Here is a 15,892-nt window from a genome sequence, read left to right on the forward strand (position 1 = left end):
CCTTGTTCCCTTCACAATAGACTGAAGGGCAAGACCCGGATGTGAATGTGGGGAAGAGGGCACACACGCAGACACACAAAGACTCCTCACACACAGACACTCAGTCAGCTGCAACACAGGCCCCTGAGCCAGGCCAGCCACGCCCCGTCTCACTGATGTGCCGTCTCCCACCCCCAGGGTGAGCTGGAGCGGCAGCTTCTCCAGGCCAACCCCGTCCTGGAGGCCTTCGGCAACGCCAAGACGGTGAAGAACGACAACTCCTCCCGATTCGTGAGTGACAGCGACACGGGGCGGGGGGGGCGGGGGGGGGGCAGAGGGGTGGGGGCAAGATGTGTGGACCTGCTGAGGGAGGAGGGGCTGGGGGCCTGGACTCCCGGGTCTGAGGGAGGAGGGGCTGGGAGCCAGGACTCCCGGGTCTGAGGGAGGAGGGGCTGGGCGCTGGACTCCTGGGTCTGAGGGAGGAGGGGCTGGGGCTGGACTCCTGGGTCTGAGGGAGGAGGGGCTGGGGGCCTGGACTCCCGGGTCTGAGGGAGGAGGGGCTGGGACCGGCGTCCTGAGGAAAGGAGTCCTAGGAGCCTGGCCCTTGGGTTCCCCAGGGAGCCCTCTGGGACCTTTTGCCTGGGGGGGTTCAGGCGGACGAGGAGAGTGGAGGGCAGGCCTGGTTCTGGGAGGGATGGGGGTGCTCTTCCCCCTCAGCTGAAACCCCCCCTCCCTCCAGGGCAAGTTCATCCGCATCAACTTCGACGTCGCTGGGTACATCGTGGGCGCCAACATCGAGACCTGTATCCTTTATGCCTTGGAGGGTCCTGAGGGGCAGCGAGGGGTGACGGGGAAGCAGGTGGCCATTGGCACCTCACTGCTTACGGGAAACAGGAGTCCACACACGCAGGGCGGCCTGGCTCCCTGCTGCTCAGACACTGCCTCAGCTTCCCTCTCTGCAGACGGGGAAGGATTGTGGAACCTTGGCCCGGTGGTTGGACCTAGGACGGTTGGAGGACAATGGGAGTCCAGTGCTCAGCTCGGCGCCCGCCGTGTCGTAAGCACTGGAGGTCGAGCTGCTGTTATTAGAAACGAATGACCGACGTAGATGAGCGATGTCCTCTCACTGTGAATGTCGCGGATTAACAATCATTCGTGTGATGTTAGTGCCATGGAGAGCGAGCCACGTCCCACTTCTGGGGGCGTCTGATAAACTCGCTGCCCTCCGCGATCTAGGGGAGGTTGGAAGCGGCGTGTGGGGAGGGTTTGGGTCCGAGGCCTTAGGGGACGAGGAACTGGGGTCCCACTGCTTCCTCGGGCGCACGACCTCTAGTCTCCTGGAGCCACCCGCTCCTGCTGCCCACAGTTCCTGCCGCCCGTTGCTCCCCCACATCGAGCTCCTGCTTCCACGGTTTTGAGACCTCACGGCTCTTCCCGCCCCATCCATCCTGCCTCCTCCAAACCCGAGCTTCCTGCAGCCTCTTTTCTTTTCTTTTTTTTTCCTGAAGAAGATTAGCCCTGAGCTAACATCTGCTGTCAAGCCTCCTCTTTTTGTTGAGGAAGACTGGTCCTGAGCTAACATCCATGCCCATCTTCCTCTACTTTACATGTGGGACGCCTACCACAGCATGGCTTGCCAAGCGGTGCCATGTCCATACCCAGGATCCGAACGGGTGAACCCCGGGCCACCGAAGTGGAATGTGCGAACTTAACTGCTGTGCCCCCGGGCCGGGCCCCTGCAGCCTCTTTTTATCTTTGCATCGTCTTCTCAGCCTGCTGGCCGTGCCGACTTTCTCCCGTCGGCACGGCAGCCGAGGCTGCCCCCCGACCCGGGCCAGCTCGCTGGCCCAGCTGTCTCTGCCTCAGGGCCTGTGACCAGCCTGTGGGCTGATGCTCATGGGGCAGGTGCCACCCCCGGGCCAATCAGCTGCGTCCGGAGATGCCTCCCTGCCTTGTCTCCCCTCCTCCCCTCTGTGACCCAGCCAGGCACGTGCTGTTCCTATCCCCTTGAACAGGAGGGGAAACCGAGGCTCGGGGCTGTCGCCACCTTGGGTGGCACAGGTCGTGTGCTTCCCCCAACCCACCCTGCCTGTGGGACCCTCTCCCTGGGTCCTCCCCATGTCACTCGAGCAGGTTGGTGACCCAGGACTTCCCGTCCTCGGACCTCGGTTTGTGGCCGATCTTGGCTGATCTGCGTGACGACTGTCATGCAAAATACGTACTTGGGGGCCGGCTCCACAGCCGACTGGTTAAGTTTGCACGCTCCACTTCAGCAGCCCAGGGTTTGTATCCTGGGTGCCAACGTGACACTGCTCATCAAGCCATGCTGTAGTGGCATCCCGCATGGAGGAAATAGAGGAATAGAATGACCTACAACTAGGATATACAGCCATGTGCTGGGGCTTTGGGGGTAAAAAAGAGGAAGATTGGCAACCAATGTTAGCTCAGGGCCAATCTTCCTCACCAAAAAAAAAAAAAAAAAAAAAAAAACAAAGCCAAAATACGTGCCTGGTGGTCCATGAGGGTGGGGCGTGGAGGGGTAGACGAGTTGTCATGCGTTTTATTTGACTCTAAGGTGCCTTGCTGCTTTTCAGTGTGTAAACTCACCACCGACTTTCCTCAAAGGGAGGGGCTGAGGGTGACAATGGAGGAGATGCCCTTACCTGTGGTTAACGATGCCCCAGGTGCCACTCCGGGTGTTTGACACGTAGTAACTCCTCTCCTCCGCCAGCAACTCACTGATGGGTGTTATTATCAGCCCATTGAACAGATGAGGAAACTGAGGCACAAGTGCTTAAGTGACATGCCCAGGGCCACTTGTCCAGTTAGTGTCAAGGCCGTGAACAACGCCACTGCCTCATGGGGCAGCAGGGGGCCGGCAGGGGTCCAGGGGGCCGGGTGGGGTCCCCTCCCTGCCCTGTAGCACCTTGACTCGCCTCCACCCAGACCTGCTGGAGAAGTCGCGGGCCATCCGCCAGGCCAAGGACGAGTGCAGCTTCCACATCTTCTACCAGCTGCTGGGAGGCGCCGGGGAACAGCTCAAGGGTCAGTGCTGTGCCGCTTGAGGGGAGTGGGTGGGCTTCTCTGGGCCCCTGCAAAGGAGGCCGTGGGAGGCACTAATCTTTACCCAGCACCTGCTTCATGTGAGGCTTCTGCTGGGTGGTAGAGTCTGTCGCCTCCTGGATCCCACTGTTCCTGATTCCCACCACCTCGTGACTCTTGCCAAACAGAGAATCCCGGTTTCCTGCATCCCGCTCACACCGGCTGCGCGGCCAGGCAGCTCCGCGCTCGCTTCTCTTCCAACTCCGGGGCTCCCACTTGCCCCGGGGGTGCTCGGCCTCCACTCCAGCTTTGCCTCGGCTCCCGCGGCCTCGGGGGTCCCGGTGGTCCTGGTCCCTGTGGCTTCTCGGCACCTGGCGCCTCGCAGCCCTGCTTCCCTCCATCTCCTGTGGCCCCCGGTTCCTGCCTGAGGTCCCTCCTGTCACCCGCTCCACGCGCCCCCTGCCCTCTGTCCACGGACGGCCCTGCGGCTGCCTCTCGTTCCCTCTCCTTCTGCCTCCCGGCCCGCCTCCCCCAGACTCTCGCTGCTGGTGGCTTCCGAGCCCACGTGCCCTCTGCCGCTGGCCCCTGCTGTCCCCTGGCTTCTGCTCACTCGGGCCCCCATGACCCTGCTGCTTCTGCCCGCCCCGGGCCTCTCCGTGACTCGAGAATCTCGATGGAAGGAGGGGAGACGAGAGGCTTCGAGCGTGCTGAGCACCGAGTCCCTGCCCACCCGGCCCTTCCCACCAAACCCATGAGGAGACGATCCTCACGATTTGACAGAAGAAGAGACCGAGGGCCCCAGTGGCGAAGTGACTTGTCCTGGGGTGGCCGTCGACGAGGCCGTGACCTGAGTCTGGCCCCACGATAGCTCGCCCTTGACCTCGGCCTCCGCCCCTTGCCCCTGCAGCCGACCTCCTCCTGGAGCCGTGTTCCCACTACCGCTTCCTGACCAATGGGCCGTCCTCCTCCCCCGGCCAGGAGCGGGAGCTCTTCCAGGAGACACTGGAGTCCCTGCGGGTCCTGGGATTCACCCACGAGGAAATCACCTGTGAGTGACCCCCGACCCCCCCGGGAGGGGCAGCGGTGGGCACCGCCTGGGCGGGTGGGGGAACCGGTCCTTTGTTCCTCGGTTTATCTGCTCACGCATTTATTGAGCACTTACTGTGTGCGGGCGATGGAGCCATGGCAGGGGATGAGCCTGACAGACATCCCTGCCTTGGGGAGACTGGCTAAACAAGAACCACGATCCGGATAAATCAGGAATTCTGTGGTCTATGAGGAGGCAATGAGTGCCGGGGAGGAAAAAAAAAAACAAAAGAGGAAATGGAGGAGGGAGGGGGGAGCAGCTTTAAAAAGGGGATCAGGAAGGGTCCCCTGAGATGGTGATGTTTGATGGAGGAGCTGAGGGAGTGAGCACTGGTGCTATTGGGAAGAGTGTTCTAGGCAGGGGGAACAGCCTGTGCAAAGGCCCTGAGGCAGGAAATGTGTGGCATGTTGGAGGAATTGAAACTTCTTGACGGCGTTCGGTCTAGTGTGAGTGACCCAGGGGAGTGAGGAGATAGAGATGGAACTGCAGAGGCAGGCGGGGCCTCAAACGCCAGTCTCAGGGGCTGAGACTTTGTCCTGGGGGCACTGGGGAGCCCTGGGAGAGCTGGGAGCAGAGGAGGGGCATCTCTGGGCCACGCGGAGGATGGACTGGAGGCCGGGAGGAGGCTGAGGTGAGGGTGCGGGGAAGACCCTGCCCTTGACCCCGGGTCTGCCCTGCTTGGTTGGGGCTAGACGGCCGTGGGGTGCAATCCTCCGCGTGTTCTCGGCTTTGCGCCCCACCTTTTCCATCAAACAGCGTGTTCTGACAATGGCTCAGTTGCGTGAGTGTATTTCTGTGCTGGGGCTGCCGTAACTGAGCACCCCAGACCCACTGCCTTCAACGGCAGACTCGGATGGGCTCCCCGTTCTGGAGGCCACAAGTTGGGGCTCGAGGTGTCGGCGGGGTTGGTTCCTCCTGGGAGAGTCTGTTCCCCCCCCCCCCCCCGCCATAGCTGCAGGTGGTTTCCTGGTGATCTTTGGCGTTCCTTGGCTTGTAGGAGCATCGCCCCATCTCTGTTTTCATCTTCACATGGCGTGCTCCCCGTGGGTGCATCTCTGTGCAAATTCCTCCCCCCTCCCTTTTTATTTTTATTTTTTTTGCTGAGGAAGATTGTCCCTGAGCTAACGTCTGTGCCGATGTTCCTCTATTTTATGTGGGATGCTGCCACAGCGTGGCTTGATGAGCAGTGCTAGGTCCACGCTCAGGATCTGAACCTGCAAACCCCAGGCTGCCAAAGCAGAGTGCACAAACTTAACCACTCGGCCACCGGTCTGGCCCCAAATTCCCCCTTTTTATAAGGACTCCCGTCATATTGCCTCAGAGCCACCCTACACCAGTATGACCCCATCCGAACTTAAATAATTACATCTGCAATGACCCGACACCCAAATGAGGTCGCATTCTGAGGGGTCCTGGGGGTTAGGACTTCAAGGGATCATTTTGGGCGGGTGGGGGGGGGCACGATTCGGCCCATGACAAGGACACGTCAGTGGACCCTCACCTTTTTGGTGGCTTCCTGACATTTCACGTTTTGCATGAATATGATTCTTTTTACCCGTTTTGCAGAGAAAAGACCTGGTTTGCAGGCTGGGCGGGCCGGGCTCCCCGGGTCCCTGGTGCTGAGGGCGCCCGGGAGCTCTCGATGGCTCCGGGGCTGAGTCGGGACGGCTGCGACCTGCTGCCCTCTTGGCTGCCACCTCGCCGGCCCGCTCGGTGCGTTGACACGGGGTCCCCAGCCTCCCCTCGCTGGGTCGGCCAACCTCGGTTGTGTAACTCGAGCCTCCGCTCTGCGCCCTGGGCAGCTGGCAGGCGTGCGGAGATGCTGGCCCCTCCGGTCCCGCCTGGCCTCCTGACACGGGTCACCTCAAGTGACCCTCCCGGCCCAGGCCGCCGTTCCGATGTCTGCCATTCCGAGAGGAAAATGTTGAAACAACGTCCGCGAGGAGTGACAGCATCGGAATGTGGCCGAAGGTCGCGAGCGGATGCAAACCTCCCAGCCCCCTCCCAGAGCCCTCATTTCCCCTGTTAAGCTTCTGGCGTCGCCTTCCAGAAATATTTGAGACATGTCAGAAATGACCCACATTATTTATTTTTTTTACAAAAAGAGGCATTCTCCGGGCCCCGGGCTGACAGTCAGCCGTCCTGGGGATAAAAATGTTAAGCTGTTTCTCTGCGGATTTAACGGTTGCTCCAGGGCCCCACCTCTCCGACCTTCCTCCCAGGAGCACCCCAGACGCAGCAGCTGACGGATGACGACCCCTCGCATGTCAGGCCCCACATTCTGGCCCGGGAGGGCACAGGGCTCACATTCCCAACTCATCACCGCCATGCTAGGGTGCGCTGTCCCCGACTTGTCCCAGAGGACGGTTTATTTTGGTAATCATTCTGTATAGGTGAACTTTGGTCTTTTTTGTGTCTGCGTAGGTTTCATTGTTTAGATGAACTATGTTTTATTTTTGGTGAGGAGGATTGGCCCTGAGCTAACATCTGCTGCCAATCGTCCTCTTTTTGCTTGAGGAAGATTGTTGCTGAGTTAACACCTATACCAAACTTCCTTTATTTTATGTGGGATGTCACCACAGCATGGCTTGATGAGCGGTGCTAGGTCCACACCCAGGATCCGAACCTACAAACCCCAGGCCTCTGAAACAGAGTGCACGAACTTAACCAGTAGGCCACCAGGCCGGCCCCTGAACTATGATCCTTGTAACCAATCCCTGTCCCTTGCAGACAGACCTTTAGGGTGACTGCGTCCCATTGCTATTGCAAACCCCCCCTCCCCCTAATGGTGCCATGGATATCCTTGTGAGTCAGTTTTGTGCTCCTGTGGGAACAGACTGCAGGGTCAATTCTTAGAAACGAAATGCTGGGTCTAAGCCGAGGGGCAGTGTTCGTTTTTATCCGGCTTTAACAAAAATTTAACAGCTCTATTGAGATAGAATTCACATACCACACTATTCACCTATTCAACGTGTCCCAGTCGGTGGCTTTAGCACATTCACAGACTCGCGCATCCATCTCCACAGTCCCTTTTAGGACGTTGGCGGTCACTCCAGAAGGTTGCTTGCTCCCCTTTGCCCGCCAGCCCCTGACCACCTCTTATCTGCTCCCTGTGTCTGGATTTGCCTGTCCCAGACCTTTCATATGGGTGGCCTCATGTGACAGGTCGCCCTTGGTGTCTGGCTGCTTCCACTCAGCATGATGCTTTCAAGGTTCGTGTGTGCGCTTCATTCCTTTTTCCTGCTCAATAATTTTGATTTTTCTCTCTCTGATGGAAAAGTTCAAACACCTATGCAAATAGAGAGCAGAGGGTAAGGAACCCCCAGGCGCCTGCCGCCAGATCCAGCAATTTCTCCTCGTGGCTTCTTGGCTTCCAGCTCTGACCACCCCCCACCCACTTTCTGAGCGTTTTTTTTAAATCCTGGAGAAGCCACGTGGCCGTCCGGCAGGTGGCGCTGGTTTCCCGCCCGCGCGCCGCGTCCCCGGAGCGTCTCCCCACGTGCCCGCCGAGCCCGCGTCCTCCGGTTTTTTGCTTTTGCTGCGGTGGGACGTGCATGGCGTCTCCTTATAGTTTTACCTCGTGTTTCACTTACAAGGAGGGGAGCCAGCCGGTCACCTTGTCACAGCCTCTCCTTTTGACGAAGGAGGAGACAGAGGCCCAGGGAGGTGGGGTGTCTGCCCCGGGATTCCCCCCAATGGACCAGGAGGTGGTGGAACCCGGGTTGGACTCCAGAGCCAGCCCGTGATCCATCCGTTCCCGGGGAGGCAGGTGGGCACCTCCGTGCATCCCGCCCCCCGGGAAGCCCTGGGCACAGAGCGCTGTGGGTCACTCGAGGCAGGGCCTCCGTCCCCCTCCCGCGCCGGTGTCATAAATGCCGCCCCCGGGGGTGGCGCGGGCGCAGGGACGCGCGCTCCCTCCCACGTGCGGCCTCGCCAGCCCCAGGCCTCCCCCCTGCAGGCCAGGGCCACGATCGGCTACCCGCGATCGGCCGGTCCGGAGTCACCGGCGAGAGCTCACTGCCGAGTCCTCGGGCGTCAGAGTCACCCGGGTGCTGGGCACCCACGCGGGTCCCTCAGCCAAGTGTAAAAGGCCACTTTAAAGGCCACCGGGGGAGCTCGAGCCTGGGCCGGGTCTGAGCTGACGTTAGGGAATGAATGATCGCTCCGTTTGGCAGCGGGGAGGTGCCATTGTGGGTCTCTAAGGAGACGTCCTTACTTATTTATCTTCGGGGAGGCGCCCCGGCTGCGCCTCCGGAACCTGCCAGCGTTTTCGGGGCTCTCAGCTGTCCCTGTCCTCTCGCCCCTGACTCCAGAGGGGCAGAAACAGAAGCCAGTGAGCCCAGCCATCCCACGGCCCAGCAGGGGAAACTGAGGCCCAGCAGGCCACCTGGCTTGCCCAAGGTCACACAGCAGACTCTTGCCATTCCATGATGAATTCCCCGTTAGTTAACTCTGTGCCATTTATTCAGTAATATATCTATTCATTCGACCCCTGCGAGCACTGGGCTCGACTAACAGTGACCACGATAGAACAAGCCCGTGCCCTCGGGGGCGCTGAGACCCAGGGAGCATCAAATCACGCAAAGAGATTGAAGCTGAAGCTGGGAAAGTTGACGGATGGAAGGTGCATGGAGCGGTGACTGTGTGTCGTGGGATCCCCCGCCGGCCGGGGAGGGTCAGCCCTGGAGGAGGCGGTGCTTGCCTGAGCCCCGACGGTGGGGCAGGAATGAACCAGGTGTAGCTGGCGCACAAACGGCATTCGGGCGGAGGGAACTGCCGGGGCAAAGGCCTGGCAAGAAAGAGTGTCACCTATGGAGGGACTGGAAGGAGGCTGCTGCGGCTGGTTGGACTAAGTGAGGGGACCCCGGGGCTGGAGGGGGTGGGAGGGCCGGAGGCAGGGTGCCGGAGATCCTGATAGGGGTTCCATTGAATCCCAGAAGTAGTGGGGGTTGTGGAAGGAATTCTTCCCTCGAAACTGGCAAGCTAAGTCTCATTCGTGAAAACGTTTATAGAGGATTTACTCTATGCGCGGTACTTGGTTAGGAGAGGAATAAGGAACAGAGATGTTTTCCACAAGGACCTACGATCTCAGTGGAGGGGGAGAGGAAAAATCAATGTTTCTTACACACCCCGGCGTGCCCAGCAAACTGGACCATATCAACTTAAAAGGCAAATTCGCCTATTTTATCTCAAAGTAAGTTTATTCAGGAACAGCCCAAAGAATTGCAATCCTGGGTGTCCGTGCTGTGGTAAACCACAGGCAAATCCAGAGAACAAAGGAAAGGAGCTGTTTTTATAGAGAAAAGGGGGAGGAAAGGAGCTGTTCTAAAGGAAACTCCGTTGGGGGAAAGTAACATTTCAGGGAGTCAACGGGGCTTCTCATTGGCTGAGCTGCGGCATTTCTCATTGGCTGAGCTATGGCATTTCTCATTGGCTGAGCTGCGGCATTTCTCATTGGCTGAGCTATGGCATTTCTCATTGGCTGAGCTGTGGCGTTTCTCATTGGCTGAGCTGCGGCATTTCTCATTGGCTGAGCTATGGCGTTTCTCATTGGCTGAGCTGCGGCATTTTTCATTGGCTGAGCTGTGGCATTTCTCATTGGCTGAGCTGCAGTGTTTCTCATTGGCTGGGCTGTTGCTGGTTGGGGAGAGAAATCTTCCTTTAGTAGTAAAGTAGTTTTACTTCCTATCGGAGATGCAGCTTCTGTCACTTCCTGTTTGGTGTAATTGACGATGTTTAGTTAAAGTTTCTTTTATTAATTTCCACAACCGAAACCTTTTTTTGTTTTTGAGACAGAATACATGTATCATAAAATTCACCATTGTAAAGTGTACAATTCAGTAGTTTGTAGTATATTCACAAGGTTGTACAACCATCACTGCAATCTCACTATCTACTTCCAGAAACCAAGTCTTTTTTTTTTTCTTTGCTGAGGAAGACTGGGCCTGAGCTAACATCCGTGTCCATCTTCCTCTACTTTATACGTGGGACGCCTATGACAGCATGGCTTGCCAAGCGGTGCCATGTCCACACCCGGCATCCGAACCCGCGAACCCCAGGCTGCCAAAGCAGAACATGCGCACTTAACTGCTGTGCCACCGGGCCGGCCCGTGTCAATGCCTGTTTCCTGAGAACATTCTCTGATACAACCGCAGTACGGTGTGATCACCAGGAAATTAGCAGTGGCACAATTTGTACTGTTATCGAATCCACAGACCATATCATCCCAATAATGTCCTTGATCCCACAAAAAAATGTTTTTCACAGACTGTATGCCACTTTCCCCAATAATATCCTTTAGAGCAAAAAAACAACAACAACACTTTTTTACAGTTTCGCGCACACACGCGCATGTCCCCAGGCCAGGATCACACACTGCGTGGAGTCCTCGTGCTCTCCTCTCTGTCCGCAGCTGTTCCTCGGTCTGTCTTTATCCGCCGTGACCTAGACGTTTTTGAAGATTACAGATCAGCTGTTTTGTTTCGACGTGGGTGGGTTCCTGGCCCTCCGATTTGATTATGCATTTTTGGCAGGAGTGTCCCAGGAGCGTGGTCCCCGCCTCCACCTTGCACCACCCGCTTTTTTCTAAGTAAACTTGGTGTCAAAGTTGGCATAGACGCCAAAAAGCGAAAAGCGCGCACACAGCCGGAGCGCCCTGCTCGGGGGGGTTTCCGCAACGGACGCCCTGTATGCCCGGCGCCTACAAACCCCGCGGGCCGGTTCCCATCACGAGACACCCGCCCCCCGCGTGTACCCAGGATTCTGGCGTCTGACAACTTGGACTTGTTCTGCCTGTTCTTGAGTTGATACAAATAGTCTCCTGCAGAATGTGCACTTTGGCATCTAGATTCTTCCACTGGAGGCTGTGTTGGCGAAATTGGTTTGTGCTCAGTGAGTGGCCAGGAAGGGGAGCTTCTGAGGGGCCGGCTCCATGGTGTGTTCACTATGGGAAAACTCCTTGAGCTGGATGTCTATGATTTGTGTGCTTTCCTCTTCTTTCTTTCTTTTTTTTTTTCCTGAGGAAGACTAGCCCTGAGCTAACATCTGCTGCCAATCCTCCTCTTTTTGCTGAGGAAGATTGGCCCTGAGCTAACATCCGTGCCCATCTTCCTCTACTTTCTATGTGGGACGCCCACTACAGCATGGCTTGACAAGCAGTGCCATGTCTGCAGCCGGGATCCGAACCAGAGAAGCCTGGGCTGCTGAAGCAGGATGTGCACACTTAACCGCTGGGCCACTGGGCCGGCCCCTGTGCACTTTTCTGTGTGCAAACCATGCATACCTATTTGCATTTGAATTTTGTGCTAAAAGAGGAAGGAAAGGAGAAAGCGGTTAAGAATACAGATCCCAGAGTCGGGGACCGCCCGGGTTTGAATCTCGGCTGTGCCCCTTATGAGCTGGATGATCTTGGGCAAGTTCATTACTGGAAGGTGCCTCGGTTTCCCCGCCTGTCCAATGCGGGTTTTACCCGGTTTCCCTTCTGTGAAATGCTTTTGCAGGATGTGCCTCATTGCGTGGTTACGAAGGTTAAAGGAATTCGCTTAGAAGTGTTTGTCACGGGACCCGGCACGGAGCACGCTGTGTCCATTTCAACTCGTAAATCGTAGAATCTGCTCTGGAATGCGCAGCCGACGAGGCCCCGAGGTGCCCGCGCTGACCCGGAGCATCGGCATGAGAGCGGCAGATACGCGCCAACCTGACGTAGGCGTGCTGTGTGGTCCACCCAAATGCTACGTGCGGCTGTGTGGTGGAGATGAGAGGGTTCTGAGACAACGACCAAATCTTGATGAAATTCTGAGCAAAACCAACCACAGTCTTCCCTCCGATTACACAGTGTGCCCTTCGGGAAAGTTCACTGTGTATTAAAACCAAACACGAAACACTTCTGTGTGTATGCATACGACAGCTGGGGTTCGTCTCAGATAATTACAGACCATCATTTCTCAGACGTGAATGTCCAGTGGGACGTTCAGAAGTCACAAAGGACATGGGCCATTTTTGTGGTACAGAAGGGGTGTCTGCATCCAGGTCCCCACCTGCCCAGTCGCTGTAACATCCAGAAACACCCCACACATTGAGGCGTGGCCCCCATCTTTATGCCAACCAAACCCTACAAATTCCTGAGACATACTCTAGAGGGCGGTATTGCCCGCTTACGACGAGATTTCTAGCTGTTATCTAGCCCCTCCTTATTCGCGGTTTCTGCATTCGCGAATTCGCGCTGACCCACTAAATTTATCCGTAGCCCCCAAACCAATCTGCCGGATGCTTTTGTGCTCTTTGCCGTCACTCCTACAGGGGTGAGAAACTTGATTTGCCCAGTGCATGGTTGCTGAGGTCCAATAGGCTCTGCCTTGTTGTTTTTAGCTCGTACTGTAAATCAGTGTCCTTTTCGTGGTCCATTGAGTGCCACGTTTTCTGCTTTTTTGTGTTTTTGGTTGGAGATTTCACTATCTAAAATGCTCCCCCTAATGCCGTCTGGTATTTCTTAGTGCAGGAAGACTGTGATGCGCCTTATGGAGAAAACACGTGTTAGATGAGTTTGCTGTCTTTAAACACATACACACATAAAACAAGGTGACGTGTTGACCAGTTGATGAAAAAGTCGTGACCAGAGGCTCACAGCAACCAGACGCCGTATTTCCTCCTATTAACGTTCCTTCCCATTCGCTAATTCAGCGTTCGCGGCGACTGTATAGCGTGTTAACTACCGCGAATAACGAGAATCGACTGTACTTTCTCTTCGCTGCCATTTTTTACATAGATAGGGGTATACCAAATACGCCGTCCTGCCTCTCACATTTTTGAGTGGATATTTTAGAAATCTTTCCATATCACTAAAGACTCGTTCATTTCCCTAAGTCCTGTGAAATCTTCTATGCATCGCTTTCTAAAACGAACGACGTAAGCAGACGCTGAATGGTGACAGAGCAAACCGCGGATACGAAATACAGAATTCGTTTGTCCGCTCGTATGCTTTAAGTCCTGCCCCAGTGTCCCAGGTGGATTTTAGGCTGAGGGGTGGGGGTGGGGGTGTCATTTGACGTGGGGTTTTAGAGCTGCATTTCTAGGGGGCCTCGGGCTCCCGAGCCGCCCGTGACCTCTCTCTCTCTGCTGCCCCATAGCCATGCTGCGGATGGTGTCGGCCGTCCTCCAGTTCGGCAACATCGTCCTGAAGAGGGAACGGAACCACGATCAAGCGTCCATGCCGGACAACACAGGTACCACCCGCCCAGCCGCCTTCCCGGCCCCGCGAACGGAGCATCCTCCTCTCCAACGGGCCCGCCTCCCACCCACCCGGGCCCTCTGATTCCCTGCGCTTTGCTGCATCTTGCCCAAAATAACACCTTCTGCTCTTTTCCTGCCTGTAAAAAGCGTGATCTTTGCTGAAAATTTGAACACCACCCGCGTACCAAAGAGGAGACAGCAGGGCCCCCGTCAGCCCAGCCGTTAGAGACCCCGTCAGGCTGGGGCATGCCTCCTCCTGGCTTCTGCTCTCTGCATAAATATACTTTTTTTTTTTTGCTTTTCAAAGCAGAATTATAGTCGATATCTCTTTTTTTTTTGTCAACGTGAAAATAGCTCTGCTTCTTTATTATTATGAAATAAGACAAACTGGATGGGGAAAAATCTGGCAAAACGGGAAACCAGAAAGGCAGAGAAATTACCCGCAGTCACACCCCTGACGCGCTGTTGCCGCTCCCGTGTTGGGGATTTCTCTCTGGGCTTTGTTGCGAGGCTGTGTCAGCATGGAAATGATTGTCACGGGAATGGAACTGCACTTCACGTCCCGTTCCCCTCAAGATGGGCAAAACTTTCTGTCCTGATTGTGAAATCCCACCGGCTCATTTTCCAAACCCAGAAAATACGAAGGTGGCACGTCCCCCTCCCTGCGCTGGTCACAGCTCTGCCTGTGGCATCCGGGGCTGTCTTCACACCCAGCAGGTGTGCTGTGCACGCTCACTTATTCATTTGATTTGCCAAATCGGGGTCCGACCTTATAAACTGTTTTGAAATCTGCTTTTTACCCTTAATGCATGCATCTGGGGCAACTTTGCAAGGTTATTAACTAGAACTCTGCTGGGTTGACCCGTATTCAGTGTAATTCATCTCCTTTGAAACCCTGTGTATTTTGTTTTCCAAATTTGCAAACGTTCATCGGAGAAGCAGGCCACAGCCTTCACGAGCTGGCAAAGTACATGCCAAAGGCCGAGATCTTTATAAGTCGCCCTGTTACTGGCTGCATAGTACTCCATTGCACCTTGTGTGTTGTTTTTTCAAGTCACTTCTTTTAGTTCTTAAATACTTTCCGTATAACGCAAGGTCGCAATGGAAGAATTCAAAACTGTAATTGCACCAAAAAAAAAAAATGAAAAGTAGAAATTGAAATCATACATAACCTCACCTCTCAGAAATAATCACTGTTGCCATTTTAGTGTGTTCCTTCTAGGGTTTTTTTCTTTTGCTTTTTTTCTGCTGGAGCGGAGCATCTGTAGTAACTATTTTCCCATCGTGGAACTGATAGAAGCTTGAAAACGTTTCTTAACTATCATTTTAATTCAGAGCAGAAAAAAGGAACACTCCTGCCCCCACAGCCCCCCCTCCATCTTCTGCAAAAACGTCCATATGAACATTTTGGCATCCGGGTGTTTTTCCATGCGATTTTCTTTCCCTACAAAAATAGGGAAGAGCCATGAATTTGTAAATATTTTTTGTGGGTTTTCCACCTCAACGAACTCTTACTCCAATAGCTTTTTCACCAACACTTTGTTAAGAAATTTTGAAACACACATTTTACTGCACTTGCTTTTTCGCTTATCTTTCCATCCATCGTCCATCCGTCGCATTTTCTGGTGCATTTCGAGGTCGCAGATGTCGGTGTGGTTCTCACGTGCACACTTCAGCCTGGGTGTCATTTACTGGCGCCCAGTGTTTGTTTATAGTTCTGTCTTTGATTTGAAGTGAAAGGTACCAATCGTGAAGTGCATGCATCTGAGTGTATCATGTGATGAGTTTTAGTAATTTTTGGTGACGATGGAACTCATTCAAACGGGTGAACCTTGACTCTAACCACTCCCCAGCTGCTGGACACTCAGGTTGCTTCCTGTTTTCTTCCATCACAAACAAGGCTGTGATGAGCATCCTCATCATCCAGTCTTTGCTCACATTCGGGATTATTTTTGCCAACTTGGGGTCCCAGAAGGAGAATTGTTGGGCCAGAGAATGTACACAGTTTTTTTTTTTTGTTTTTTTTTTTGAGGAAGATTGGCTCTGAGCTAACATCTGCTGCCAATCCTCCTCTTTTTTTTTTTTTTTTTTTTGCTGAGGAAGATTGGCCCTGAGCTAGCATCTGTGCCCATCTTCCTCTGTTTTTTTATTTGTGGGACGCCACCACAGCATGGCTTGATGAGCAGTATGTAGGTCCAAACCCGGGATCCAAACTGGCAAACCTCGGGCCGCCAAAACGGAGCACACGAACTTAACCACTGTGCCACCGGCCGGCCCCTATACACACTTTTAGGACCTGTGACGCCTCTAGTGGGAAAGGCTGGGCTGGCTTCTGTTCCATCACCAGTTGGGGGGCGGCACCCTCCTCTCCACTCCGCAGCCACCGCCGCTCCCCACTGCTGACCGCATTTTGGTGCCTGTCGCCCGCAGCTGCGCAGAAGCTCTGCCGCCTCCTGGGACTGGGGGTGACGGATTTCTCCCGTGCCCTGCTCACCCCCCGCATCAAGGTCGGCCGCGACTACGTGCAGAAAGCGCAGACCAAGGAGCAGGTGGGCG

The 15,892-nt window shown here is 55.3% G+C and overlaps 1 protein-coding gene across 8 annotated transcripts in view; it reads left to right on the top strand.

Annotated features, from left to right (window-relative positions):
* The window catches only part of MYH14 (myosin heavy chain 14), a 96,303-nt gene that overhangs the window by 27,141 nt on the left and 53,270 nt on the right, over positions 1-15,892 (top strand). For all 8 annotated transcript variants that reach the window (XM_070498317.1, XM_044758811.2, XM_070498312.1 and 5 more), the window contains 6 exons: positions 178-270; positions 719-782; positions 2,926-3,024; positions 3,929-4,069; positions 13,234-13,329; positions 15,767-15,885. In XM_070498317.1, coding sequence (XP_070354418.1) covers positions 178-270; positions 719-782; positions 2,926-3,024; positions 3,929-4,069; positions 13,234-13,329; positions 15,767-15,885 — 612 coding nt within the window. The remainder of the gene's footprint in view (positions 1-177; positions 271-718; positions 783-2,925; positions 3,025-3,928; positions 4,070-13,233; positions 13,330-15,766; positions 15,886-15,892) is intronic.

The sequence above is a fragment of the Equus asinus genome, chromosome 26 (assembly GCF_041296235.1).
Source record: "Equus asinus isolate D_3611 breed Donkey chromosome 26, EquAss-T2T_v2, whole genome shotgun sequence".
NCBI lineage: Eukaryota > Metazoa > Chordata > Mammalia > Perissodactyla > Equidae > Equus > Equus asinus.